General features: G+C 44.0%; 1 protein-coding gene across 3 annotated transcripts in view; it reads right to left on the bottom strand.

The window, feature by feature from the left end:
• LOC115128576 (mannosyl-oligosaccharide 1,2-alpha-mannosidase IB-like) overlaps nt 1-27,152 on the bottom strand; it is a 138,341-nt gene that overhangs the window by 52,716 nt on the left and 58,473 nt on the right. For all 3 annotated transcript variants that reach the window (XM_029658542.2, XM_029658522.2, XM_029658532.2), the window contains one exon: nt 432-550. In XM_029658542.2, the coding sequence (XP_029514402.1) occupies nt 432-550 (119 nt within the window). The remainder of the gene's footprint in view (nt 1-431; nt 551-27,152) is intronic.

Below are 27,152 nucleotides of genomic sequence, written 5' to 3'. Positions count from 1 at the left end.
GCAACGCTCTCCCTGCCCACATCGTTTCCATGACTCCTACTCCGGTCTCCTGGTTACCAGCGGGTGTCCAGTTCTCCCTCCCTCCCATCACAGCAACGCTAGACGCTCCTCTTCTCATGTATCAACAGGCTTCACTACCGGTCAGAGATAAAACAAGAGTGCATTCTGTCTGTAGCCTGGGATGTCTGCAAAGCGCAACTCATATCTGTTGTCTGTGAGTCTGTCACTCTAGCACCCCCTGGCTGTATGGCTGTTAGTAGATCTAATTTCCAGGTACACGTGGCATCAAGCATGTTGTTTGCTGGTTTTTGGTTCTCTGAGGGTTCTCTGAACAGTATGGCACTGAAGACTACAGGCCAGAAGGAGGCTAAGTGCAACTGTTTTACTCCTGGAGTGAGTACAGGAACTAAAAGGTTTTGTTCTCTACTCACCACACTGAAGTCCAGGTTCTGCTCGATCCACTCCTGTCCATCCTTGAACTCGTCGTGGAGGCCCATCATGTACAGGCTGTCTAAGGCGTCCACTATGGTCGCCCCCATCTGGGAATTACCTGGACAGAGGACAAACACACACATGGATAGGGTCTTAAAGTGACATATTACCATATGCACAGCATATGTGGCCCATGTCAAAAAAAATGAAACCCACAACTCCTGGGCCAAGAGTTTTTCCTAGTCAGGTCACATTCCTATCAGTAGGAGGTCTTGTCCTCATAACAGTAGGAGGTCTTGTCCTCCTATCTGTAGGAGGTGCTGTCCTCCTATCTGTAGGAGGTGCTGTCCCCCTATCTGTAGGGGGTGCTGTCCTCCTATCTGTAGGGGGTGCTGTCCTCCTATCAGTAGGGGGTGCTGTCCTCCTATCAGTAGGGGGTGCTGTCCTCCTATCAGTAGGACGTGCTGTCCTCCTATCAGTAGGTCTTGTCCCCATAACAGTAGGATGTGCTGCCTCTCCTATCAGTAGGAGGTGCTGTCCTCCTATCAGTAGGATGTCTTATCCCCATAACAGTAGGAGGTCTTGTCCCCATAACAGTGGGTGGTGCTGTCCCCATAACAGTAAGAGGTGCTGTCCCCATAACAGTAAGAGGTGCTGTCCCCATAACAGTAGGAGGTGCTGTCCCCATAACAGTAGCAGGTGCTGTCCCCATAACAGTAGCAGGTGCTGTCCCCATAGCAGTAGCAGGTGCTGTCCCCATAACAGTACGAGGTGCTGTCCCCATAACAGTAGGAGGTGCTGTCCTCATAACAGTAGGAGGTGCTGTCCCCATAACAGTAGGAGGTGCTGTCCCCATAACAGTAGCAGGTGCTGTCCCCATAACAGTAGCAGGTGCTGTCCCCATAACAGTAGCAGGTGCTGTCCCCATAACAGTAAGAGGTGCTGTCCCCATAACAATAGGAGGTGATGTCCTCCTACCAGTAGGATGTATTATCCCCATAACAGTAGGAGGTGCTGTCCCCATAACAGTAGGAGGTGCTGTCCCCATAACAGTAAGAGGTGCTGTACCCATAACAGTAGGAGGTGCTGTCCCCATAACAGTAAGTCTTGTCCCCATAACAGTAGGATGTGCTGTCCTCCTATCTGTAGGAGGTGCTGTCCTCCTATCAGTAGGATGTGCTGTCCTCCTATCAGTAGGAGGTGCTGTCCTCCTATCAGTAGGAGGTCTTGTCCCCATAACAGTAGGAGGTGTTGTCCCCATAACAGTAGGAGGTGCTGTCCCCATAACAGTAGGAGGTGCTGTCCCCATAACAGTAGGAGGTGCTGTCCCCATAACAGTAGGAGGTGCTGTCCCCATAACAGTAGGAGGTGCTGTCCCCATAAAAGTAGGAGGTGCTGTCCCCATAACAGTAGGAGGTGCTGTCCCCATAACAGTAGGAGGTGCTGTCCCCATAACAGTAGGAGGTGCTGTCCCCATAACAGTAGGAGGTGCTGTGTCATTACAGAGGGCATGACTTTGGGCCCCTGCACCACATAGATAGATGGAGATCTCTAGATGGATATAACCCATTTTAGCTTGGTCATTGCCATTGTATTGCCGGGCTTTCACCATTTTAAAGTCAGAGGGATGGGAAGAGCGGTCCTCCCCTTTCCAGAGTCTAACGCAATTACTAGCTCACCTTCAATGGAGACACCACTACGGCTAGCAGTGATCTTCATTAAAACATGACTGACAGCCAAATCACTCACACTCCACTCCTCTTTCTCTCCAATCCCTCCCTCAATGTCACCACAGGCCAAGGGAGTGATGCAGTCTGCCTACTCCTACCCCGGTCAACAGCACTGCACCCCCCACAGCAACTCGCCCAAGCCTTCCCCGTTTCTTCTTCTCCCAAATCCGCTCAGCTGATGTTCGGAAAGAGCTGCAAAATCTGGACCCCTACAAATCAGCCGGGCTAGACAATCTGGACCCTTTCTTTCTACAAACTGGGGTGGCAGGGTAGCCTAGTGGTTAGAGAGTTGGACTAGTAACCGAAAGGTTGCAAGTTTAAATCCCCGAGCTGACAAGGTACAAATCTGTCGATCTGCCCCTGAACAGGCAGTTACCCACTGTTCCTAGGTCGTCATTGAAAATAATAATTTGTTCTTAACTGACTTGCCTAGGTAAATAAAAGTTTAAAAAAATAAAATATCTGCCGAAATTGTTGCCACCCCTATTACTAGCCTGTTCAACCTCTCTTTCGTGTCGTCTGAGATTCCCAAAGATTGGAAAGCAGCTGCGGTCATGCCCCTCTTCAAAGGGGGGACACACTCTTGACCCAAACTGCTACAGATCTATATTTATCCTACCATGCCTTTCTAAGGTCTTCGAAAGCCAAGTCAACAAACAGATTACCGACCATTTCGAATCTCACCATACCTTCTCTGCTATGCAATCTGGTTTCAGAGCTGGTCATTGGTGCACCTCAGCCACGCTCAAGGTCCTAAACGATATCTTAACCGCCATCGATAAGAAACATTACTGTGCAGCCGTATTCATTGATCTGGCCAAGGCTTTCGACTCTTTCAATCACCACATCCTCATCGGCAGACTCGACAGCCTTGGTTTCTCAAATGATTGCCTCGCCTGGTTCACCAATTTCTTCTCTGATAGAGTTCAGTGTGTCAAATCGGAGGGTCTGCTGTCCGGACCTCTGGCAGTCTCTATGGGGGTGCCACAGGGTTCAATTCTTGGACCGACTCTCTTCTCTGTATACATCAATGAGGTCGCTCTTGCTGCTGGTGAGTCTCTGATCCACCTCTACGCAGACGACACCATTCTGTATACGAGCCATTCTTGAGCCCTTCTTTGGACACTGTGTTAACAACCCTCCAGGCAAGCTTCAATGCCATACAACTCTCCTTCCGTGGCCTCCAATTGCTCTTAAATACAAGTCAAACTAAATGCATGCTCTTCAACCGATCGCTACCTGCACCTGCCCGCCTGTCCAACATCACTACTCTGGACGGCTCTGACTTAGAATACGTGGACAACTACAAATACGTAGGTGTCTGGTTAGACTGTAAACTCTCCTTCCAGACCCATATCAAACATCTCCAATACAAAGTTAAATCTAGAATTGGCTTCATATTTCGCAACAAAGCTTCCTTCACTCATGCTGCCAAACATACCCTTGTAAAACTGACCATCCTACCAATCCTCGACTTTGGCGATGTCATTTACAAAATAGCCTCCAATACCCTACTCAACAAATTGGATGCAGTCTATCACAGTGCAATCCGTTTCGTCACCAAAGCCCCATATACTACCCACCATTGCGACCTGTACGCTCTCGTTGGCTGGCCCTCGCTTCATACTTGTCGCCAAACCCACTGGCTCCATGTCATCTACAAGACCCTGCTAGGTAAAGTCCCCCCTTATCTCAGCTCGCTGGTCACCATAGCATCTCCCACCTGTAGCACATGCTCCAGCAGGTATATCTCTCTAGTCACCCCCAATACCAATTCTTTCGTTGGCCGCCTCTCCTCCCAGTTCTCTGCTGCCAATGACTGGAACGAACTACAAAAATCTCTGAAACTGGAAACACTTAACTCCCTAACTAGCTTTAAGCACCAACTGTCAGAGCAGCTCACAGATTACTGCACCTGTACATAGCCCACCTATAATTTAGCCCAAACAACTACCTCTTTCCCTACTGTATTTAATTTATTTATTTATTTGGCTCCTTTGCACCCCATTATTTTTTATTTCTACTTTGCACATTCTTCCATTGCAAATCTACCATTCCAGTGTTTTACTTGCTATATTGTATTTACTTTGCCACCATGGCCTTTTTTTGCCTTTACCTCCCTTATCTCACCTCATTTGCTCACATCGTATATAGACTTGTTTATACTGTATTATTGACTGTATGTTTGTTTTACTCCAAGTGTAACTCTGTCGTTGTGTGTCGAACTGCTTTGCTTTATCTTGGCCAGATCGCAATTGTAAATGAGAACTTGTTCTCAACTTGCCTACCTGGTTAAATAAAGGTGAAATAAAAATAAATAAAAAAGGGTGGTGAGCGTAGGTCATTATAATTCACTTCAATTAAGACCAACGCTTGATCACTAGCCCTACCATGCTCTCTAATACGGCCCTCTTTTTAAGACTTCTGCTCTAATAACGTAGCTCAGATTAATACTAGAGCTATACTACTGCAGCTCAGATTAATACTAGAGTTTTACTACTGCAGCTCAGATTAATACTAGTTCTACTACTGCAGCTCAGATTAATACTAGAGTTCTACTACTGCAGCTCAGATTAATACTAGAGTTTTACTACTGCAGCTCAGATTAATACTAGTTATACGACTGCAGCTCAGATTAATACTAGTTATACGACTGCAGCTCAGATTAATACTAGAGCTCGACTACTGCAGCTCAGATTAATACTAGAGCTATACTACTGTAGCTCAGATTAATACTATAGTTTTACTACTACAGCTCAGAGTAATACTATAGTTATACTACTGCAGCTCAGATTAATACTAGTTATACGACTGCAGCTCAGATTAATACTAGAGTTATACTACTGCAGCTCAGATTAATACTAGAGTTCTACTACTGCAGCTCAGATTAATACTAGAGCTATACTACTGCAGCTCAGATTAATACTATAGTTATACTACTGCAGCTCAGATTAATACTAGATTTATACTACTGCAGCTCAGATTAATACTATAGTTATACTACTGCAGCTCAGATTTATACTAGAGTTATACTACTACAGCTCAGATTAATACTAGAACTCGAATACTGAAGTTCAGTGTAATAGTCTTAATAGTGTTGCTCTTTTTGATAGGCCTACATCTCTTTTTAATACCACAGCCTGACTAGGCTTATATTTGATCTTATTAGAGTACTGGTGCTCTAATTCTGTGGCTGGATTGAACCCTGCAGCCCGGGTCTAATCAGTAACTCTATTAAAGGACAAGCCAGGCTGTAGTTCTGCGGGAGTTGCAGTGTTATTATCATTATTGACAGCAGCCTTAAATAACTCAAAAAATACATTCACCGGGCTGGCTAGCTGAGGATGAGACTGAGGCTAAGACTCTGGGCTGCTCTGCTAAGACTCTGGGCTGCTCTGCTAAGACTCTGGGCTGCTCTGCTAAGACTCTGGGCTGCTCTGCTAAGACTCTGGGCTGCTCTGCTAAGACTCTGGGCTGCTCTGCTAAGACTCTGGGCTGCCCTGCTAAGACTCTGGGCTGCCTGAGATCTGGACAGATTGGCCCTCCTGGTAGGAGTCAGGACCGCCACGTGTCATGCCCACTGCCAGCAGGGAACCATGTCTATCCCTTTACCCTCCTCTACGACCATTTAATCTATGCCCGCTCACTCCATCTGTCCTTCATTGAGCTACACACTGGAATCCAACCCTCCACCCATCAGAATTAATTTTCATTAAATGAAGGAAGTTAATTGAAATGTAATTAAAGAATGAAATGTCCTTCCTCTCCCTCTCTCCCTAGTCCCTGTCTGTACATAATTTTCATCTCAACATATTTATCTAATCCCTCCCTCCATCTGTCTGTCCTCCATTTTTCTGTACTTGTCACTTCCATCAGTCTTACCATAAATAAAAATGTTTTCCCTCGGTCCCTCCCTCCCTTACGACCTTTCAAATTGGGCCAATCATATCACATTAACCTGGATTGGCATTTTCACCTGGTAGTATTTAAAGATGCCAGACATTATTTATCTGAAACAAATTTCCCAGGATGGGGTTTATTTGGGGAACAATCATCACAGCTACACATTCCCTCCCTCCCTCTGACCCTCTGTCAGTTTCATTAGGTGACAGATTTCCTAGCACTCCAGTATGACTCCACACATGGCACGAACCGTGATGGTTTCATTATTCAGACTTCATTTTCTCTGTCTTGTAAACTGGCGGGTGTGTGGATGAGGGGGGAAATGCAGGGGGAGGGATAGCTCAACCCTGGGCCCATTGGAGTTATGGGAGAAAACCAGACAGACAGTCGCTGAGTATATGCTAAAGCCTCCTCTCAGCCCCCCTCTATCCCCTCTGTCTATCTAGCAATCTTTCTCAAGCGCCTCGCTGTCTCTCCCCTCTGCGCATTTAGCATTCTCCCTCACCCTTCCTCTCACCTCTCCTTCACTCTCACCCTGTTCTCTCATCCCTCTCACTCTATCTGTTTCTTCTGGGTAAACAGCAAGTGGGTCTGGCTTAATGAGCAGTGTGTAGTCGGAGCAGCCAACCTCTCCATGGCTAACTCAGACCACGCTCCGCTCCTCCTATGCCCACCACCAAGCTACTCAAATTATATGGCTCTGCATTGAAACATCTCCTGCTGCATCTGTCCACTGGCCGGCTCCTTTGAGCATCTCTGACTGGGCCTTCACGGAGGACCTGACCCTACATTCATAGATTGGTGTGGGGCCTGCAGTTAATCCCCCAGTCATCACCAGTAAGGCGCTGGCCAAGCCAGACACACTTGAGGCTCCATCCCACTAAGAACACAGTGAAACTGGTAATGCTAATGACTAGATTAAAGCCATACGTCATAGATCTCTCTTACCAAAGGGTTTGCTGTTAGCTCCACAGGGCTATAACACCAGCGCATGTAACCAGAACACAGTGGGACTCGTAACAACACAGTAGGCCTGATCAGAGTCTTTCTTGCTACTGGGTTCAAGATTACACCAAATGCTAGTGATGGGGTAAAAAAAATCTAGAGTTGCATATTTCTTAATTTTTTGTATTTTTTATTTCACCTTTATTTAACCAGGTAGGCCAGTTGATAACAAGTTCTCAGTTACAACTGCGACCTGGCCAAGATAAAGCAAAGCAGTGCGACACAAACAACACAGAGTTACCCATGGGATAAACAAACATTCAGTCAATAACACAATAGAAAAGTCTATATACAGTGTGTGCAAATGAGGTAAGATTAGGGAGGTAAGGCAATAAATAGGCCGTAGTGGCGAAGTAATTACAATTTAGCAATTAAACACTGGAGTGATAGACGTATAGAAGATGAATGTGCAAGTAGAGATACTGGGTTACAAAGGAGAAAAATAAATAAATAATATGGGGATGAGGTAGTTGGATGGGCTATTTACAAATGGGCTATTTACAGATGGGCTATGTACAGGTGCAATGATGTGTAAGATGCTCTGACAGTTGATGCTTAAAGTTAGAGAGGGAAATATGAGTCTAAAGCTTCAGCGATTTTTGCAACTCGTTCCAGTCATTGGCAGCAGAGGCGGCCAAAGGAGGAATTGGCTTTGGGGGTGACCATTGAAATATACCTGTTGGAGCGCTTGCTACGGGTGGGTGCTGCTATGGTGACCAGTGAACTGAGATAAGGCGGGGCTTTACCTAGCAAAGACTTATAGACGACCTGGAGCCAGTGGGTTTGGCGACGAATATGAAGCGAGGGTCAGCCAACGAGAGCATACAGGTCGCAGTGGTGGGTAGTATATGGGGCTTTGGTGACAATACGGATGGCACTGTGATATATTGCATCCAATTTGCTGAGAAGAGTGTTGAAGGCTATTTTGTAAATGACTTCGCCAAAGTCAAGGATCGGTAGGATAGTCAGTTTTACGAGGGCATGTTTGTCAGCATGAGTGAAGGATGCTTTGTTGCGAAATAGGAAGCCGATTCTAGATTTGATTTTGGATTGGAGATGCTTAACGTGAGTCTGGAAGGAAAGTTTGCAGTCTAACCAGACACCTAGGTATTTGTAGTTGTCCACATATTCTAAGTCAGAACCGACCAGAGTAGTGATGCTGGATGGGCAGGCAGGTGCGGGCAGCAATCGGTTGAAGAGCATGCATCTAGTTTTACTTGCATTTAAGAGCAGTTGGAGGACACGGAAGGAGAGTTGTATGGCATTGAAGCTCGTCTGGAGGTTAGTTAACACAGTGTCCAAAGAAGGGCCAGAAGTATACAGAATGGTGTTGTCTGCGTAGAGGTGGATCAGAGAATCACCAGCAGGAAGAGCGACATCATTGATATACACAGAGAAAAGAGTCGGCCCGAGAATTGAACCCTGTGGCACCCCCATAGAAATTGCCAGAGGTCCGGACAACAGGCCCTCCGATTTGACACACTGAACTCTATCTGATAAGTAGTTGGTGAACCAGGAGAGGCAGTCATTTGAGTAACCAAGGCTGTTGAGTCTGCCGATAAAAATATAGAATGAATACAGGTTGATGAATACAGCTGCACAGTATTGTATTGTCTTTTAGCGATGGCGGTTATGATATCGTTTAGGACCTTGAGCTTTGCTGAGGTGCACACATGACCAGCTCGGAAACCATATTGCATAGTGGAGAAGGTACAGTGGGATTCGAAATAGTCTGTGATCTGTTTGTTATCTTGGCTTTTGAAGATCTTAGAAAAGGCAGGGTAGGATGGATATAGGTCTGTAACATTTTGGGTCTAGAGTGTCTCCCCCTTCCAATCTTTGGGGAGCTCAGACGATACGAAAGAGAAGTTGAACAGGCTAGCGATAGGGGTTGCAACAATTGCTGCGCATAATTTTAGAAATAGAGGGTCCAGATTGTCTAGCCCTGCTGATTTGTAGGCGTCCAGGTTTTGCAGCTCTTTCAGAACATCAGCTGTCTGGATTTGGGTGAAGGAGAAATGGGGAGGCTTGGGAAAGTTGCTGTGGGGGGTGCAGAGCTGCAGGATGTTTTTGTGCTGGTCATCTGATCCGGGTTCTAAATGTTTTGAATTGGGCATGCTAATTTAAGATGGTGAGGAAAGCACTTTTAAAGAATGACCAGTGTGACGACCCTCCCACTCTTGTCTGCCGTAGTCTGTCTTTGTTCTTGTTTCCTTATTAGGATGCCGGTGGGCGGAGTGCAGAGGGTCGTCAGCTACATGGGAAACACCTGGGCCAGGTGTCTCCCAGGATAAATAGACCTCTTCCACATTCATGGAGGAGACTCTCTCCATGCAGACAACTTTGTAGATTGTGTTGTGGTTCTTGGTGGCCTTTTGTTTGTTTGCTTTGGCACCTTTCAACACCCTGCTTTATCACATTCATGCATGCAAAACACTCACTTACACTACTGATTACTGATTACACACACCATTGTATATTATACTTAGTTATTTAGTTAATAAATATATGTTTTGCTACTCCTTATCTCCACGTTGTCTCCCTTTGTTACGGGCTTTGAGCCGGTTCGTGACACCAGACATCCTCTACTGACGGAAAGAGGTCAATATCCTTCCAGGATACCCGGGCCAGGTCGATTAGAAAGGCCTGCTCGCTGAAGTGTTTAGGGAGCGTTTGACAGTGATGAGGGGTGTTTGTTTGACCGCAGACCCATTACGGACGCAGGCAATGAGGCAGTGATCGCTGAGATCCTAGTTGAAAACAGCAGAGGTGAATTTAGAGGGCAGGTTGGTCAGGATGATATCTATGAGGGTGCCCGTATTTACGGATTTGGGGTTGTATCTGGCAGGTTCCTTGATAATTTGTGAGATTGAGGGCATCTAACTTTGATTGTAGGATGGCTGGGGTGTTAAGCATGTGCCAGATTAGGTCACCTAACAGTACGAGCTCTGAAGATAGATGGGGAGCATTCAATTCACATATGGTGTCCAGGGCACAGCTGGGGGCTGAAGGTGTTCTATAACAAGCGGCAACGGTGAGAGACTTTCTGGAAAGGTGGATTTTTATAAGTAGAAGCTCGAATTGTTTGGGCACAGACCTGGATAGTATGACAGAACTATGCCGGTTATCTCTGCAGTAGATTGCAACTCCGCCCCCTTTGGCAGTTCTATCTTGTCAGAAAATGTTGTAGTTAGGGATTTTTGGTGGCCTTCCTAGGCCAGGATTCAGACACGGCTAGGACATCCGGGTTGGCAGTGTGCTAAAGCAGTGAATAAAACAAACTTAGGGAGGAGGCTTCTAATGTTAACATGCATGAAACCAAGGCTTTTACGGTTACAGAAGTTTAAAAAATGAGAGCGCCTGGGGAATTGGAGTGGAGCTACGCGCTGCAGAGCCTGGATTAATCTCTACATCACCAGAGAAACATAGGAGGAGTAGGATAAGGGTACAGCTAAAGGCTATAAGAACTGGTCGTCTAGTGCATTTGGAACAGAGAGTAAAAGGAGCAGGTTTCTGGGCGCGGAAGAATAGATTCAAGGCATAATGTACAGACAAGGGTATGGTAGGATGTGAGTACAGTGGATGTAAACCTAGGCATTGAGTGACGATGAGATCGGTTTTGTCTCCGCATGTGTGGGAGGTGGAACAAAAGGGCTAGCTAAGGCATATTGAGCAGGGCTGGAGGCTCTACAGTGAAATAAGATAATCACTAACCAAAACAGCAATGGACAAGGCATATTGACATTAGGGAGAGGCATGTGTAGCCAAGTGATCATAGGGTCCAGAGAGTAACTAGGCGAGCTGGAGACACAGCGATTCAGACAGCTTGCGGGCCGGGGCTAGCGGGCGGGCCTTAGGGGGACGTCGCGACGGAAGAGTCTGTTGAAGCCCCCTCGGACGGTTACATCGGCAGACCAGTCGTGATGGATCGGCAGGGCTCCGTGTCAGCAGTAAAAGGGGTCCAGGCCAATTGGCAGAATAGGTATTGTTGCCCAAGAAGTGTCTGATGGGCCTCTTCAGGTAGCCGGGAGATGGCCCTAGCACGAGGCTCGCTCCAGGCTAACTGGTGCTTGCGTCGGGACAGAGACGTTAGCCAGGAGTAGCCACTCGGATAGCAGCTACATAGCTGCGATGATCCAGGTGAAAAAGTTCAGACCTTGCTGTAGGAATCCGGAGATGTGGTAGAGAAAAAGCAGTCCGATATGCTCTGGGTTGAATCGCGCTGTGCAGACTGGCAGGAGTTGACCGGGCTGAGGTTAGCTGATGACCGCTAGCAGTGGCTAACTGACTACTAGCTAGTTAGCTGGCTAGCTTCTGTTGGGGGTTCCGGTTCTAAAGTATAGAAAATAGCAGATCCATACCACATTGGGTGAGGCAGGTTGCAGGAGAGTATGTTAAAATTGAGGTTCAAATCTAAAATATATATACGAAATATATATATGAAGAAAAATATATATATATGCACGGGGCACGACGCCTGACTGCTACGCCATATTGGATAATATAATTTTTTCTCTAGTCAGCTGTACCTGCGCCAAAACGCTATTATTTTTTCCTTCTGTAGCTTGTTCTAAATCTTCTTTTTAAATGGTGAGCCAACATGTTTTCAGCACTTTGATTTCCATGACTGATCAAAACTCAATTTCTCATGGCTCTCTTGTCCCTATGCAGCAGACATTCAGTGCCTTCAAAAAGTATTCACACCCCTTCACTTTAAATGCTGATTTTTTTTTTGTCACTGGCCTACACACAATACCCCATAATGTCAAAGTGGAATGTTGTTTTTCGTAATTTTTACAAATTCATAAAAATGAAAAGCTAAAATGTATTGAGTCAATAAGTATTCAACCCGTTTGTTATAGAAAGCCTAAATAAATTCAGAAGTAATAATTTGCTTAATGTCACACAAGTTGTGTAAGTGTTTAACATGATTTTTGAATGACTACCTCATCTCTGTACCCCACACATACAAATTATCCCTATGGTCCCTCAGTTGAGCAGTGAATTTCAAACACACATTCAACCAAAAAGACCAGGGAGGTTTCCCAATGCCTTAAAAAGAAGGGCAGCTATTGGTAGATTGGTGAAAAAAAAAAGTTTAAAAAAAAATATATATTATTAAATGAACTTTAGATGGTATATCAATACAATCAGTCACTACAAAGGTACAGGCGTCCTTCTTAACTCAGTTGCCGGAGAAGAAGAAAACTACTAGGGGTTTCACCATGAGGCCAATGGTGCCTTTAAAACAGTTAGAGTTTAATAGCTGTGACATATATAATATATATATATATGAGAAAACTGAGGATGGATCAACAACATTGAAGTTACTTCACAATAGTAATCTAATTGACAGAGTGAAAAGAAGGAAGCCTGTACAGAATAAAACGTATTCCAAAACATTTATCCTGTTTGCAAAAGGGCAAAAAAAATATGGCAAAGCAATTCACTTTTTGTCCTGAATGCAACGTTATTTGAATTTGCCCCAAACATTACAACACATTACTGAGTACCACTCTCCATATTCTCCATTGAGGCTGCATCAATGGTATGCTTGTAATCGTTAAGGACTGGGGAGTTTTTCAGGATCCAAAAGAAATGGAATGGACCTAAGCACAGGCAAAATACTAGAGAGAAACTTGGTTCAGTCTACTTTCCACCAGACACTGGGAGATGAATTTACCTTTCAGCAGGACAATAAGCTAAAACACAAGGCCAAATCTACAATGGAGTTGCTTACCAAGATGGCATTGAATGTTCCTGAGTGGCTGAGTTACAGTTTTGACTTAAATCTACTTGAAAATCTATGGCAAGACCTGAAAATGGTTGTCTAGCAATGATCGACAACCAATATGACAGAGCTTGAAGAATTTAGAAAATAAAATTGGCAAAGGTTGCACAATCCAGGTGTGGAAGGCTCTTAGAAAGTGGCGCAGCAGTCTAAGGCACTGCATCTCAGTGCTAGAGGCGTCACTACAGACCCTGGTTCGATTCTGGGCTGTATCACAACCGGCCGTGATCGGGAGTCCCATAGGCGGCGCACAATTGGCTCAGCGTTGTCCGGGTTAGGGGAGGGTTTGGCTGAGGTAGGCTGTCATTGTAAATAAGAATTTCTTCTTAACTGACATGCCTAGATAAATAAAGGTTTAAAAAAAACTATAAATATTTATACATATTTTAATTAGCCAGAAAGACTCACACCTGTAATTGCTGCCAAAGGTGCTTTTACAAAGTATTGACTCAGTGGTGTGAATGCTTATGTAAATGAGATATTTCTGTATATAATTTGAAACACATTTGCAAAACATGTTTTCACTTTGTCATTATGGGGCATTGTGTGTAAATGGGTAGAGCTGGGAATCCCAATTAGGATTTACAGACATTCGTTTTTTCTGCTCGTCTAATATTGTTGTACCCGGAAAGTGAAAATATCAATAATGACCAGAGTTTGCTGGATGCCTTAGGTCTGAGAACATTACATTGGAGATTACATCGGATAAGTCATCTGATAACTCTTTTGGGTGGTGGAGGGACTTTCTTGCTGAAAGCTCTTCTTCACTCTCTCATTTAAAATTTTTAAAAGAGGGAGAACTATGAAAAACTCCTAATTATTGATGTTCACGACTAAAGCAGAGATCATGTGGGCTTCAAACGTCTAATCATGGGGAAGACTTGCCTTCTGGCTTTCCATTGGCGCTCCATCTCTCTACAGAAGCCTTTGTAATGTCCAATTTGTGTTCCTTTAAGTGTACCAGGCCCCTCTCAGATTACCATATCTTGTGTAAAATGTCAACAAATTACTTCTATTGCTGAAGGCCAAGAGTGGGAAAGTTTCTGGATAGTTGAGCAAAGTTAGCAAGCTACTTGGGGAATACACAAGCTCAGCCAAAGAGAACTGTGTGTGGAGACTTCAGTGCATTCAGTACAGTGGCATAGCTGAAGAAAAGAAAGGTCACTAGATCCTTTAAACACCAGCGGTATGGAGGTACTGAAAACAGTATAATCTCACAGTGATTATGTTAATCTATCAAGGCCCAACTTCGAGCTCAAGGACTTTGAAAGGGGAAACCAGGGTATCTCTAGTTGGAAAGCACCTTACCAGGGACTGTACTTATGGAAATAATATTTGATACGGCTCTTTTAGGTCTATGGCTGTTTTATTAGAAACAGGGTACAATTAACCTTTCACCTATTTTGCTAGTCATGTATTGACATACAGTAGGCTAAACCATTGACTAAAGTACTGGATAAATCAGGATTGTGTAGGCTGAGATTCTGGATTTTAAACTCAGTGTGTGCACGTAATGTGCATGTGCGTGGGAGAGAATGGAAGTGTGCGTGTGTGTGTGTGTGTTAAGAGTTCGCATCTGCTGACAAGTAGACTTTTCACACCCGGAGAAAACCCATTCTCACATCCAGTCTCTCAGTGTAGACTTTGAGTCTTGGTGATAACTACACCTCCGGAAGATGCAATCACTCTCAGTATGGAGAACATTCATCTCCGACCTAGGACACACCAATGTTCTTTCCATTAAAAAGGTGAGGTGCCTCCCCTTCCTAGCTCTGTTGGCCCCTGCCTAAAACAGTTTTGCTTTTTGGAGCTTCTCTTTCTTCTCCATGTCTCTCGCTCTCTCCCTCTATCTCTCAATTTCTTTCTCTCTCAAGCCCTCTTCCCCCACCGTGGCCCATCTCCAGAGGGAGTGTGTGATGTGGGTTCTGTGCTGTGAGACCAGCCAGTCCCCATAAGTGGCCTGATGAATATTTACTAAGCTACACGCTCAGTAAATATGAATGTGAGCGAGTGAATGTGAGTGAGGCCTTGTTTTAGGGACACCTACACTGTGGTGAGCAGCAGCAGTACATGTTCTTCCTTCCTCTTCCATAATGTCTTTCCCTGCATGATCTTCTGAACATGACGTCCTGTACCATCTTCAAGTGGCCCCCTCAAGTCGTTAGTACTAATATTTATAGAAAATGTTATCAACTCCAGAGCTGCACAGAGTTGTGGGGAATTGGCTCCTGAGTGGCCCATCCAATTGTTCGTAGAGTTACTCAGAAGAACACAGCCTCTCTTGACACATTTGATGTGTTGTCAAACATTAGGCGGAGAGAAAAAGCTAATTTCGTGCTCCTTTAGGCTGTCATTAAAGTTCTAACTTTCTCTTTCTCCCTTTTCCTCCGCTGTGTTTGAGAGGCTTATACGCATTCCTAGTGGACTCAGCAGCCGGCAAATCAGTCTGCTTTCCTGCCTGCCGTCCAATTTAGCATCAGCCTGCCTGTTAAAAGTTTAACCGGAGTGAAATGCTGGGAATAGGGGAGAAGTGGAGAGCTGGAGGAGCGGAGAAGAAAATGTGACAACATCCTGTTGGGAGGGAGCAGAGCTAGCTTCAGTCTCTACCCTTGCCCCCTATTCCCTATATACAGTAGTGCACTCTTTTGACCAGAGCTCTTTTGGATGCAGACTCTTTTCTCATGGTGTCTCTCTCTAATGCTGCCAGCAGGTCCATGCTGACCCCCAAACTCCCTAGCAGCACTGGGAAAAATGAAGAAACACTGGATGTTAATCAAGGCCACATGCAACAATTCCTTCCCAAACATCCACTCCTCTCTAAGGGACTGGAGGATTTAGATGACCCCAATTCACTTGACAAGGACAGAGCCCATGTAAGACGCACGCCTAGAAACCCACTGTATGCTACAGAACTAATGCACCAAACAGACGGGTGTTTACAACTGGCACAGTACTCACTATTGTGTAGTCCTGCACGAATGTACTACTTCATTACGGATTGACATGAAATATCTCACACACACACACACAAACGCTCAAACAAACCAACACATGAATAAATGGAGAAGTGCACCACACACACCCCCAACTCCCTGGAGAGAGAGAGAGTTAGAGCGTGCTGGCTTATTGGAGGTGTCTGCTCATTTCTGAGTGCCGGGCAGGTATTGACTGGGGAGTTCCTCAGCCCTTAGTGAGAATGTGATACAGGCTGGCAGCTGCTCTAACTAGCCTCACCACTAGGTTCAGCCTCATCTCCCTCCTCCATACTCTCCAGCGGAGATAAGTGTCTCTGGATCCTCCAGCTGTCATTATAAAGTCATCACCACCACATCGTCCCTCCACACTCCACACTCCATAAGCGCCAACTATCAGCTAAAGCCGATAACAGACTCATTGTCTGGCCTCTTGATACCTGTGTTATTTTTAATTTGCATACTGGTAGACTAGTTCTGCTTTTTGGTGATTATCTGCTGATAAATCATGAAAACATTTGATGAAAATGTTGAATCCTCACTGCAGGAACAATAGGTAGTGGAGAGTGAGCCCCAATCTGGTCCAAAATATGAAAAAAGATTGAAAGTTATAAAAGCATGATACTTACATGGTATTACTAAAGACATTGATATAGGCCGACTGATTTGATTAAAGTGACGGCAATGGAGTAGTCAACTGCTGCTTTCTGTGTAGGCCATGTTTAACATCTGCTTAATTTTTCATTTCAATCATACCTGTAGGTCTATTCATGAGTTCCTGCCTTCTAAAAAAACTGGGGGTGCAAAATCTGGCGGAGGGTCTGGGGGACATCCCCCTAAAAATGTTTGCATTTTTTAAAACCATTTCCTGCTATTCAATATTGTTTCTCAAATGGAATTCCATGTTTACTTGAACACAACATTTTTTCTTAGGTTTTTGCCACAATAAACTAAATTTCTGACTAGATTACTAATCGACTGCCTTCCCTCAAAATCCCACCCACAGTGATTGATTGACAGGTCAAACTGTTAAAGAGATAGTTGACCCAAATTTAAAAAACGACACATTGGTTTCCTTACCCTAAGTGCCCACAGCAGCAGACAATAAAATACATAATTTGAAGAACAAACATAATTGTGGCAAATCATATCTTGCAGTAAAACTAAATAGGCTTTTAATGTTTAAAAAAGTTTCTTACTTAGAAGATAGGCCTAGACAATATCCAAAACAACTAACACACTGAATTAACACATTTTAATTGTCATTTTAAGTCATTTTAATTGTAAATTCTTTCTGCACAATACCACAACTAATTTGACCAATCTGGGAGGTAAAGTCGTTAAAGTATTCAATAATTTAGCTGTGTATTTTGGATGGAATCAATGCATTAGAATGTGCCAGAGGACACCAAAACAGAGCTTGTTCTGCATGCCCCCACGGACCCCAACAGCCAGGAACTACCTGGCTGGATACTTTTTCTATTTTGCTGGCTAATCCATTTAATTACAGAAAACACTGCTTCATCCACTGCCACAGTTCTTAAAGCATCCATCCCACTGACCCCAAAACACAGAAAAGCAGAGCCCAGCCCAACAGGTCTCGGAAGCTGTAAGACTATGAGAGCTAATATCACCACTGCTGTATCATTTCCCGCAAGAGCAAAGACACGCTCCCTCTCTCACGCTCTTCAACACGGTCGACCAACAAGGAAATTACTTTGTTCATTAGGAAGATATTAGCCACCCAGGGAACACAGTTTGACAATCAGCAGAAGAGTATATGTGTAATTGGAGATGTTATCAGTGCTCCGACAGGGGGGCTGATAGGAAAAGGAATAGTGTAGTGAGCTTATGAATATTGAGGAGGAGAGGTGAGAATATAACACTTGGGGGAGGGCCTTAGTCTTGTCAATCCCAAGTCCCCCGAGGCGTGATTGGAGGAATCCATCGCTGTCATAATAGCTGCTCATGTTTAGAGCCACTGTAGGAATAGTTTAGAATGCTGAAGTCTTACCGATTACATCCTATGTTGTTCTGTGAAACCTGGCTCAACCATCCTTGTTTGTGGCGTAACTGTAGTGGATTATTTTCTCCAGTTGATTCATATTGTATGATGAACATTCCTCCCTGTATTTTCCAGAGGTCTTCCATACATTACCATCGGTGAATTCTATCCAGATCTTATCCCATCTGAACACAGACACCTCAGTTCTCCCTCCCTCCCTCTTCCTCATTTTGCTTCATATTCTCTCCACATCTTTCTCTACTTCTCTGTCCCTCCACATCTCATCACCATCATGTTTTTCTCTCCATCAAATGCATTTGCTCAGCACCTCCCTCCTTTCTCCCCCTCTTTTTCCCTGTTTTCTCCCTCCTCCCTCTGGACAGTGGATGGTATGTGTATTCTCTCCTCGGACATGCTCAGCCCTCTGGGTTCTGAATGATCCTCTTTAGTTCTTAATCCCATTATCAGACATCCACTTCTAGGTTTTCCTCTCTCTCCTCTCCTCATTTCTCCTCTGCCGGTCATGCTGTGTGTGTGATTTAGACCTCTCACTGTTGCATGTTGCAATGGCGCCGTTTCACAGCCCTCACAGCCCAGTGTGCTATTCCGCCCTTGGAACTAGGGATGCAAATTTCGGTCAATTTTGCTGCCGACTAACCGACCCTCGTTAACCGGTCAACAAACGGTTAAAACATTTTCAACCAGTAAAATGAGGTGACCAACAAAATACTAGACATACATACAAGGAACATACATTTTACATTAAGAGCCTTGACCTTTGTGTTGTCTTAAGGGTAAAAAATGACCTGCCACTATGTTTAACAGCAGAGAAACCCCCCTAAATTATATTTTTTCCAACTTGAAATTTGATGACTTTTCCTAGAGTGACCCCAACATTAGAAAAAGTGAAACATCGCCATTGTTCATATTTCCATGAAAGCTGTACACCAGCAGGGTACAAAGATTGTCTTAGGGTCATTTTTGACCCAGCAGTTATAAAATAATTCTCACACACACACACACACACACACACACACACACACACACACACACACACACACACACACAGAGAGAGAGAAATTGAGATTATGTATGTTACTGATTGGACTCCGCCAGGAGCTCCTGAAGAGGAAGATGGTTGGCACAGTTAGAAAGAACAAGCTTGAGCTCCCCCCTGCACTCCTCGCAACAAGGGGGAGAGAGGCCTTCTCAAAGTTTGCCTTCACCCCCACCACCACTCTAGTTTCTTACCTCCCAAAGAGGAAAAATAATGTGGTCCTCCTGAGCACACTGCACAAAACGTCTGAGATCAGTGATCATGAGGACAGGAAGCCAGCCATCATCCTGGACTACAACCACAACAAAGGAGGCGTGGACAACTTGGACAAGGTGATTGGAACTTACAGCTGCAGGAGGATGACTGCCTGCTGGCCCCTGGTCATCTTCCCTAACATCATTGATGTGTCCTCATACAAAGCCTTTGTGATATGGAACAAGATCAACCCTACCTGGATGCCTGATAAGCGGAACAAGAGGGTGTTCCTTGAGCAGCTGGGAAAGGCACTAGTAACCCCACACATTCAAAGAAGGGAGCGCCTCCCCGGCACAGCAGCCTCTGCAGCACTTGTGAAAGCTGTTCAGGGGGCTGAATCTTGTCCTGATCCACCTGAGGCTGCAGCAGGCAAGAGGAGGAGATGACAATTCTGCCCCCCAAAGAAGGACTGTAACACAAATACTATGTGCTGCACATGTGAGAAATACATCTGCAAAGTCCATGCACACAAACTTGCATACTGTCCTACATGTGCTAATTAGAGTTGATTGATTTATGTTCTTCACGTATTTGTTTTGTATCTATTATCTTATCTTAGTTTATTCTTAATTATTGTTGTTTATACACCTTGTTGGTGGGGGTAATAGTTTTAAAACATGGGAGAAGACTAGTATTTTGTAGATTAAATCCTCATTGTACAGTATAAGAATATATCACTTTGTTGACAAAAATGTTTGTTTCCCTTCAATAAAATGCATTCAAAACTACTTTCTGCACATTTCTGCTACTTTCTTAGGCTATACAAGTGATATATCTTGCAAAAAAAAGAGTTGTTTACAGCTATGCAGTACCTTTAGCACTAATAATAATAATCCTCTACTTTAGTAAAGAAAACAATTATGACAGCTGTGTCGTAATAAAAACGAGTGGTGTCCACTGATTAAATGCAGTCTTTCTGCATTGTGAAGAGGGAAAACCCAGATATTCACAAAGTTGGTGATGAATGACAGGTTGTTTCTTCATGCAAAATAGATTTGGGGTTTAAAATTCAATTAAGCTGCTTTATTTTAGGGGTTTGGTGAAGGTGGGTAATTTTTTACCCTCAGGACAAGGGGAGTACACAGAATGTTAAGACTACACAAGGGTTAATGGAAACATGCAGCAATAGCAAGCCTATTGTCTTACTGTCAAAAGGCTTTAGCCTGTTATTGAACCTGCAATGAAGCAGCTGATAAAATGTACATTTCAAACATTTGCCAAAATGCAATTCTTGGGAAAACACTGTGCTAAACAGCACATCTAATGAGAGCAGTTCCATATGTGACAGATATCAACATCTCTGTTAGAAAACATGGGGAATCTAATAGCAGCAACTAGGATGGGTTGCTAATAGGACTAGGATTGTGCCTAAATTGGCAACTGGACAATGAAAGAAAGTTGTTATGAAAACCAATAGAAGAGGAGAGCAGTAATGTCCTTCACATTTCTATGGTTGGATTTGGCTATGCTACTTTGAAGCAAGGTAAGACATGCCTCATGTAAAGAAAAATCAGGTTTCAAACAACTATACTGCCTTAAGCACACATTGAAAAGTGGTGGTGATAGCCTGCCTACATTACCGCTGACTATAGCCAGAGATAATGTATACAACGACGAGATGGTCTTGACTCCGCCCTAATAAAAGCAGTCTTTGTCCTAAAGGCAGGAAGGCAGGCGGTCTTTTTTTATTTAACTAGGCAAGTCAGTTAAGAACACATTCTTATTTATTTGACTTATTTGACGGCCGACCAGAACCAAACCCGGACGATGCTGGACCAATTGTGTGCCGCCCTGTGGGACTCCCAATCACGGCCGGATGTGATACAGCATGGGTCTGATTATAGCACCAGAATGGCGAATGGAAGGCGTTCTTTAATTACCAGTTGAGATTGAGAATTTAAAATAGTAGCTATTTTTAAATGTGGCCATCAAAACAGTTAACACGCAATTACATTTCTAATTGTTATTTGTTGCGCAATGACTGGGCTTCTAAAATAACGTTTCGCTCCAGTAACAGCTAGAGCGAAACTAGGCTCTGTATGCTGTGCGCATGTGTTAAATAAGATTCATGGCGACTAACGAAAATATAGGCGGCAATTTAATTCCATTCAATTATGTAAATTAACTTATAGATCGCTAAGCATAACCGTTCAAATGTATTTTTTGGAGGCTAACAGATTAACGGTTAACATCCCTACTGGAAATCGATCATTTAAAGACATGACCTACATGCTGAAAAACAACTAACTAACGGGCTGCAAACTGAGGAGGAAGCAAAGGGAGCTGTTGACCATGGGATGGCATCAACATTTATGATCGAATGATCTATTAAATTTGTAGTAACAAATAATCTTATTACCTTAACAATTCATTTATCCTCCCTTGCAGGACTGTTGTGATAGGAAAACAAAGTGCCAACAGCTAGGCTAGCAGATCTGTAGTGTATTACAGAGAAACAAAGCACTGAAGGCTAGCAGGTCTGTAGTGTAGCAATTGATTAGCAGGCCTGGGGATCAAAGCCTGTTTAAATTTGCAGCTTGGGGTCTGAGGGACAACCAGGTGCCCAAACAAACCTGAACTCAGCTGCCCCTTCAATTGCTATGGCAACTGCTCTCTGAGCTGACCATAGCAGAGTAGGGGCGGAGGGAGACATGCTCCCTGGAAGACTTCCTGGATTCTACTGTTTGAGGGTAATACAATGTGAGCCCTGCTGTGCTGTCTAGGGTTGTAGGAAGTGCAGGCAGGTGTCCATATGATGTCTCCGTTACTCTCATCCAATCCCACAATGCAACAAGGGTACCGTACTTTGCGAAGTCACCATGCTTCAACCTATCCGATCTGTGAAGAAGAGTAAATGAGGAGTGAAGAGAGGGAGCACGTTTTTTGGAATAAGATGCAGCCCTGGTTGCATAATATCCTCAGTTGTGGGCGCTACTGGGCTTGGTTAAAGTACACTCAACATCCAGGCAATGCAAGTAGTCATGCACTTACACAAAGACAACCACTGCATAAGGAGTCATTGCATGAATGAGTTAGCAGATCCTAAGTGCACTGGAAATACTGTCGACATGGACTCCAGTTGGATTGGTAGTGTTGGCAATCAAATTTCACCGCAAAAAAAAAGATCGCTTGATTAATAAAATAACATCTCCTTATACGGCCACATTAATGCTGTAAATGTTTATAAAACATGAGAAGGTTGTTGACATTGTTGTGTGTATTATGTCTGCCTGGCCCTGCAGAGGGACTGCCTGGCCAGTGGTGTGGCTGTCAGTCCAGTTAACAGCTGATATCAACGTAACCTGACCCTGTGCTCCCTGGAGAGCAGTTTCCTGTAAACACCAGAGTAGGTCAGTGTGTTTAAAGATCAGAGGCTTGTCCGTCTGTTCTCCATCCATCCACAGTAAACAGGACGGCCCTCGCTGCTCTGCTCTCTGTAACCGATTGCTGACCTGGAATACAGGTCAAACGCTTTCCAACTCAATCAATGCTCAGTTGATGGGACTGACTGAGTGACTATGATTTCCTGTTAGGCGAGTAGGCAAGGCACTCAGTTAGGGATATGACCCTATAGTGGCATTCAGAAACCCACTGGAAGTCTAAACTACGATACCACAACATCCACCACAAGGTAAGGACTACGCCCACAGAGAACTGCAGTGTGGTAAGACTGTTGTTGTCCTTACCTGGTTCTGTGTTATAGGGCCACAGACAGAGTATTGCAGCACTGAGTTTACAGTGCTGCAAGGTGTGGCTCAGGCTCAGTGATACTGTTGAGAACTGTTCTAGTAACACGTGTTACAGGTTTTGTTTTATCCCTTTATGTTTTGAGGTTGGACTTCAGCACATACAGCTCGTTAGCACATAGGAAGCACTGATTGATGTCACCTCGTTTGTCAGTATGTGTTACACCTGTGCTGGTTGCGTCTTGTTAGTGAGGAGATGTTTCACAGGTACTGGCCCGTGGTTCTATTTAAGAGTGGCTGGCCAAGTGCTCAAGTTGTCTTGAGAGATTAGGAGGGTCAACACCTTTAGTTGGCTCTCCCTATTTGATTTCACGAAAAGCATTCCTTTGTCTGTTCTTCCCTGTTTTTGTTTTGCTCCACCATTTTGGTTTGCTTCCTTTCTTTAAAGTTTGGTGTGTTTTATTATTTTTTCTCTAATTTTTTCTCTTCTTGGGCAAATTCAGTGGGCGTTCATGGTGGGTGTCTTAGGTTTTAGTTGTTGTTGCTATCCAACTTTCAGTCGTGTCTTTCAGAAACCCTCCTAAAACTCCACCTGTTTCATTTTGGTTGTCAGTAACTCTTATTTTCCCCTTCTGTTTGAGCAATATTCTATAGGAGGTATTTGGACATAAATTATGGACTTTATCGATCAAAACAAACATTTATTGTGGAACTGGGATTCCTGGGAGTGCATTCTGATGAAGATCAAAGGTAAGTGAATATTTACAAAGCCATTTCTGACTTTTGTGACACCTCTCCTTCTTTGGAAAATGGCAGTATGTTTTGATGTGGCTTGGCGCTGACCAAACATAATCGCAAGGTGTGCTTTCGTCGTAAAGTCTTTTTGAGATCTGACACAGCGGTTGCATTAAGGAGAAGTTTATCTATAATTCCATGCTTAACACTTGTATCTTTTATCAAGGTTTATTATGAGTATTTCTGTAATTTGATGTGGCTCTCTGCACTTTCACCGGATGTTTGTTTGAGACAATGCATTTCTGAACACAACACACCAATTTCAAATTAGGTTTTTGGACATAGATTAACTTTATCGAACAAAACACACATTAATTGTGTAACATGAAGTCCTGTGAGTGCCATCTGATGATCTGTGATTAATTTAATCGCTATTTCTGACTTTTGTGAGGGCTCTCTTTAGCTGGAAATGGCTTTATGGTTTTCTGTGACTACGTGCTGACCTAAAATAATAGTTTGGTGTGCTTTCGCCGTAAAGCCTATTTGAAATCGGACAATGTGGCTGGATTTACAAGAAGTTTATATTTAAAAGGGTGTAAAATAATTGTATGTTTGAGGAATTTCTGTTGTTTTGAATTTGGAGCCCTGCAATTTCACTGTCTGTTGGCGAGGTGGCGACGTCCCACATATCCCAGAGAGGTTAACCCAGCATGACATCTACTCTGTTACCTCTTAGCCCAGCATGACTTTCACTCTGTTACCCCTTAAAACCCATTACAGTCTAAACCCTGTCTATGGGGGGTGGTGGGGTGTCATTTTGATTTTAAGACCCCTTGAAGTATCAAGGGGTGGCAGGATAGCCTAGTGGTTAGAGCGTTGGACTAGTAACCAGAAGGTTGCAAGTTCAAATCCCCGAGCTGACAAGGTACAAATCTGTCGTTCTGCCCCTGAACAGGCAGTTAACCCACTGTTCCTAGGCCATCATTGAAAATAAGAATTTGTTCTTAACTGACTTGCCTAGTTAAATAAAGGTAAAATAAAATAAAAAAATACACAATTACTTGATGAAAAATGGTATTAGACCAAACTGCTATTAGCCCATACAAACACAATGAATAACAAATTCACTTCATGGAACAGATAGTCCCCCCAAAAAAATGTTTTAAAATAAGTTTGTTCTGAAGTTTCCGTCCTATATCTGAGAGAGATAAGAAAATATTACTTAAAAAAAGAAAATTTTAACATGTGCATTCGGAAAGTATTCAGACCCCTCGACTTTTCCAGATTGTGTTATGTTACAGCCTTATTCTAAAATTGATTTTGTTTTTTAAATTAAACTATATTTACACACAATACCCCATAATGACAAGGGGATTCAGACACTTTTCATCCTGGTGCATCCTGTTTCTATTGATCATCCTTGAGGTCTTTCTACAACTTGATTGGAGTCCACCTGGGGTAAATTAAATTGATTGGACATGATTTGGAAAGGCACACCTGTCTATATAAGTTCCCACAGTTGACAGTGTATGTCAGAGCAAAAACCAAGCCATGAGGTCGAAGAAATTGCCCGTAGAGCTCAGACAGGATTGTGTTGAGGCACAGGACAACCTTCCAGAAGGACCACCATCTCTGCAGCACTCCACCAATCATGCCTTTACGGTAGAGTGGCCAAATGGAAGCCACTCCTCATTAAAATGCACATGGCAGCACGCTTGGAGTTTGCTAAAAGGCACCTAAAGATTCTCAGACCTTGAGAAACAAGATTCTCTGGTCTGATGAAAGCAAGATTGAACACTTTGGCCTGAATGCCAAGCGTCACATCTGGAGGAAATCTGGCACCATCACTACGGTGAAGCATAGTGGCGGCAGCATCATGCAGTGGGGATGTTTTTCAGCGGCAGGGATTGGGAGACTAGTCAGGATCGAGGAAAAGATCAACGGAGCAAAGCACAGAGATCCTTGATGAAAATCTGCTCCAGAGTGCTCAGGACCTCATATTGGGGTGAAGGTTCACCTTCCAACATGACACCAACCCTAGGCACACAGCCAAGACAATGCAGGAGTGGCTTTGACACAAGTCTCTGAATGTCCTTGATTGTCTCAGCCAGAGCCCGGACTTGAATCCGATCGAACATCTCTGGAGAGACCTGAAAATAGCTGTGCAACGACGCTCCCCATCCAACCTGACAGAGCTTGAGAGGGTCTCTAGAGAAGAATGGGAGAAACTCCCCAAATACAGGTAGGCCAAGCTTGTAGCGTCATACCCAAGAAGACTCGAGGCTGTAATTGTTGCCAAAGGCGCTTCAACAAAGTACTGAGTAAAGGGTTTGAATACTTATGTAAATGTATTTTTTCGTTTTTAATTTTTACTAAATTTACAAAAAAATATAACCTGTTTTGCTTTGTCATTATGGGGTATTGTGTGTCGATTGGATTTAAAAAAAAGTTTTAGAATACGGCTGTAACGTAACAAAATGTGGAAAAAGTCAAGGGGCCTGAACTTTCCTGAAGGCACTGTACTTCAATTCATTTTTTCAACTGGTACCGGGGGACCTTCAGACGAATCTTGTGAGATCTGTGTGCGTCCTAGAGAAAAACAACAAACGTGTTCGTGAAAGTCTCACATTATTAGTGTGTAGCCAAAACTGATCGGACACTACAGACAGAAGTTGGCAGATCGTCTGTACCGACTTCAGATGAGCCCCAAGACGCTTGTGGTTGTCGAAGAGCAAAACAGAGAATTTGTGATCTTTAAATAGGAGGGTCATTATAGTTTTGTAGGCCAAACTGTTCGGACGCTACAGACTTTGTGAGAAGACCGATTTTCAGGATGTCTCATGGTCTGACAAACACCACTCTAGCTCTGTCACTTTCCTCCACAGATGCGGAAGTGCGAAATCGCCAATGCGGTGCATTAAGTCTCTAGCTTAAACTGACTGATTTCTCTAGCTTAAACTGACTGATTTCTCTAGCTTAAGCTGACTGATTTAGATGGGGATTGTTTTATTATGCCAAGTAGATTTCCGCAGGGGCGTGGACATGGTCTCTAGGGGGCTAACCCAACATGACTTTAACTCAGTTACCCCTTAACTCAGCATGATGTCAACTCTGTTACCACTTCACTCCGTCACCTCCATCTGAACACACTGCTGTATTGTTAGCTCAGTCTCAGCTCCACACTCTCTCACCCCAGCCTCAACTGAATTGTGCTCCATTACAAGGACAGGCGTTTGTTATTATCCCTGCGTGAACCATTCCGTGTTCAAAACTTTTACTATCTACTGTGAACATCAGCTCTTCGGTTTCTACACAACACTAACAGGGTTATCTGACAGAGACTGGTGCCACGAGGACAATGGACACCCAATCCTCTTGTTAGAAATCCAGGCCTGTACCACTATCATAGCGGGCGAACCTTAGATAGGCTTGGGTTAGCACAAACACACAGAGATCATTCCCCTTTCTTTGACATGTGAAGGCACTGTAGAGACAGACCGTAGAGATGACGCATTGTGAGAATATATGAGACGCTGTGAGGAGGGCGGCTCTAGCGAGGGAAGCACAGATATCACAGAGTC

This window comes from Oncorhynchus nerka, linkage group LG1 (genome assembly GCF_034236695.1).
Source record: "Oncorhynchus nerka isolate Pitt River linkage group LG1, Oner_Uvic_2.0, whole genome shotgun sequence".
NCBI lineage: Eukaryota > Metazoa > Chordata > Actinopteri > Salmoniformes > Salmonidae > Oncorhynchus > Oncorhynchus nerka.
Note: the sequence above shows the minus strand (reverse complement) of the source record. Positions and strands in the feature narration are given on the sequence as shown.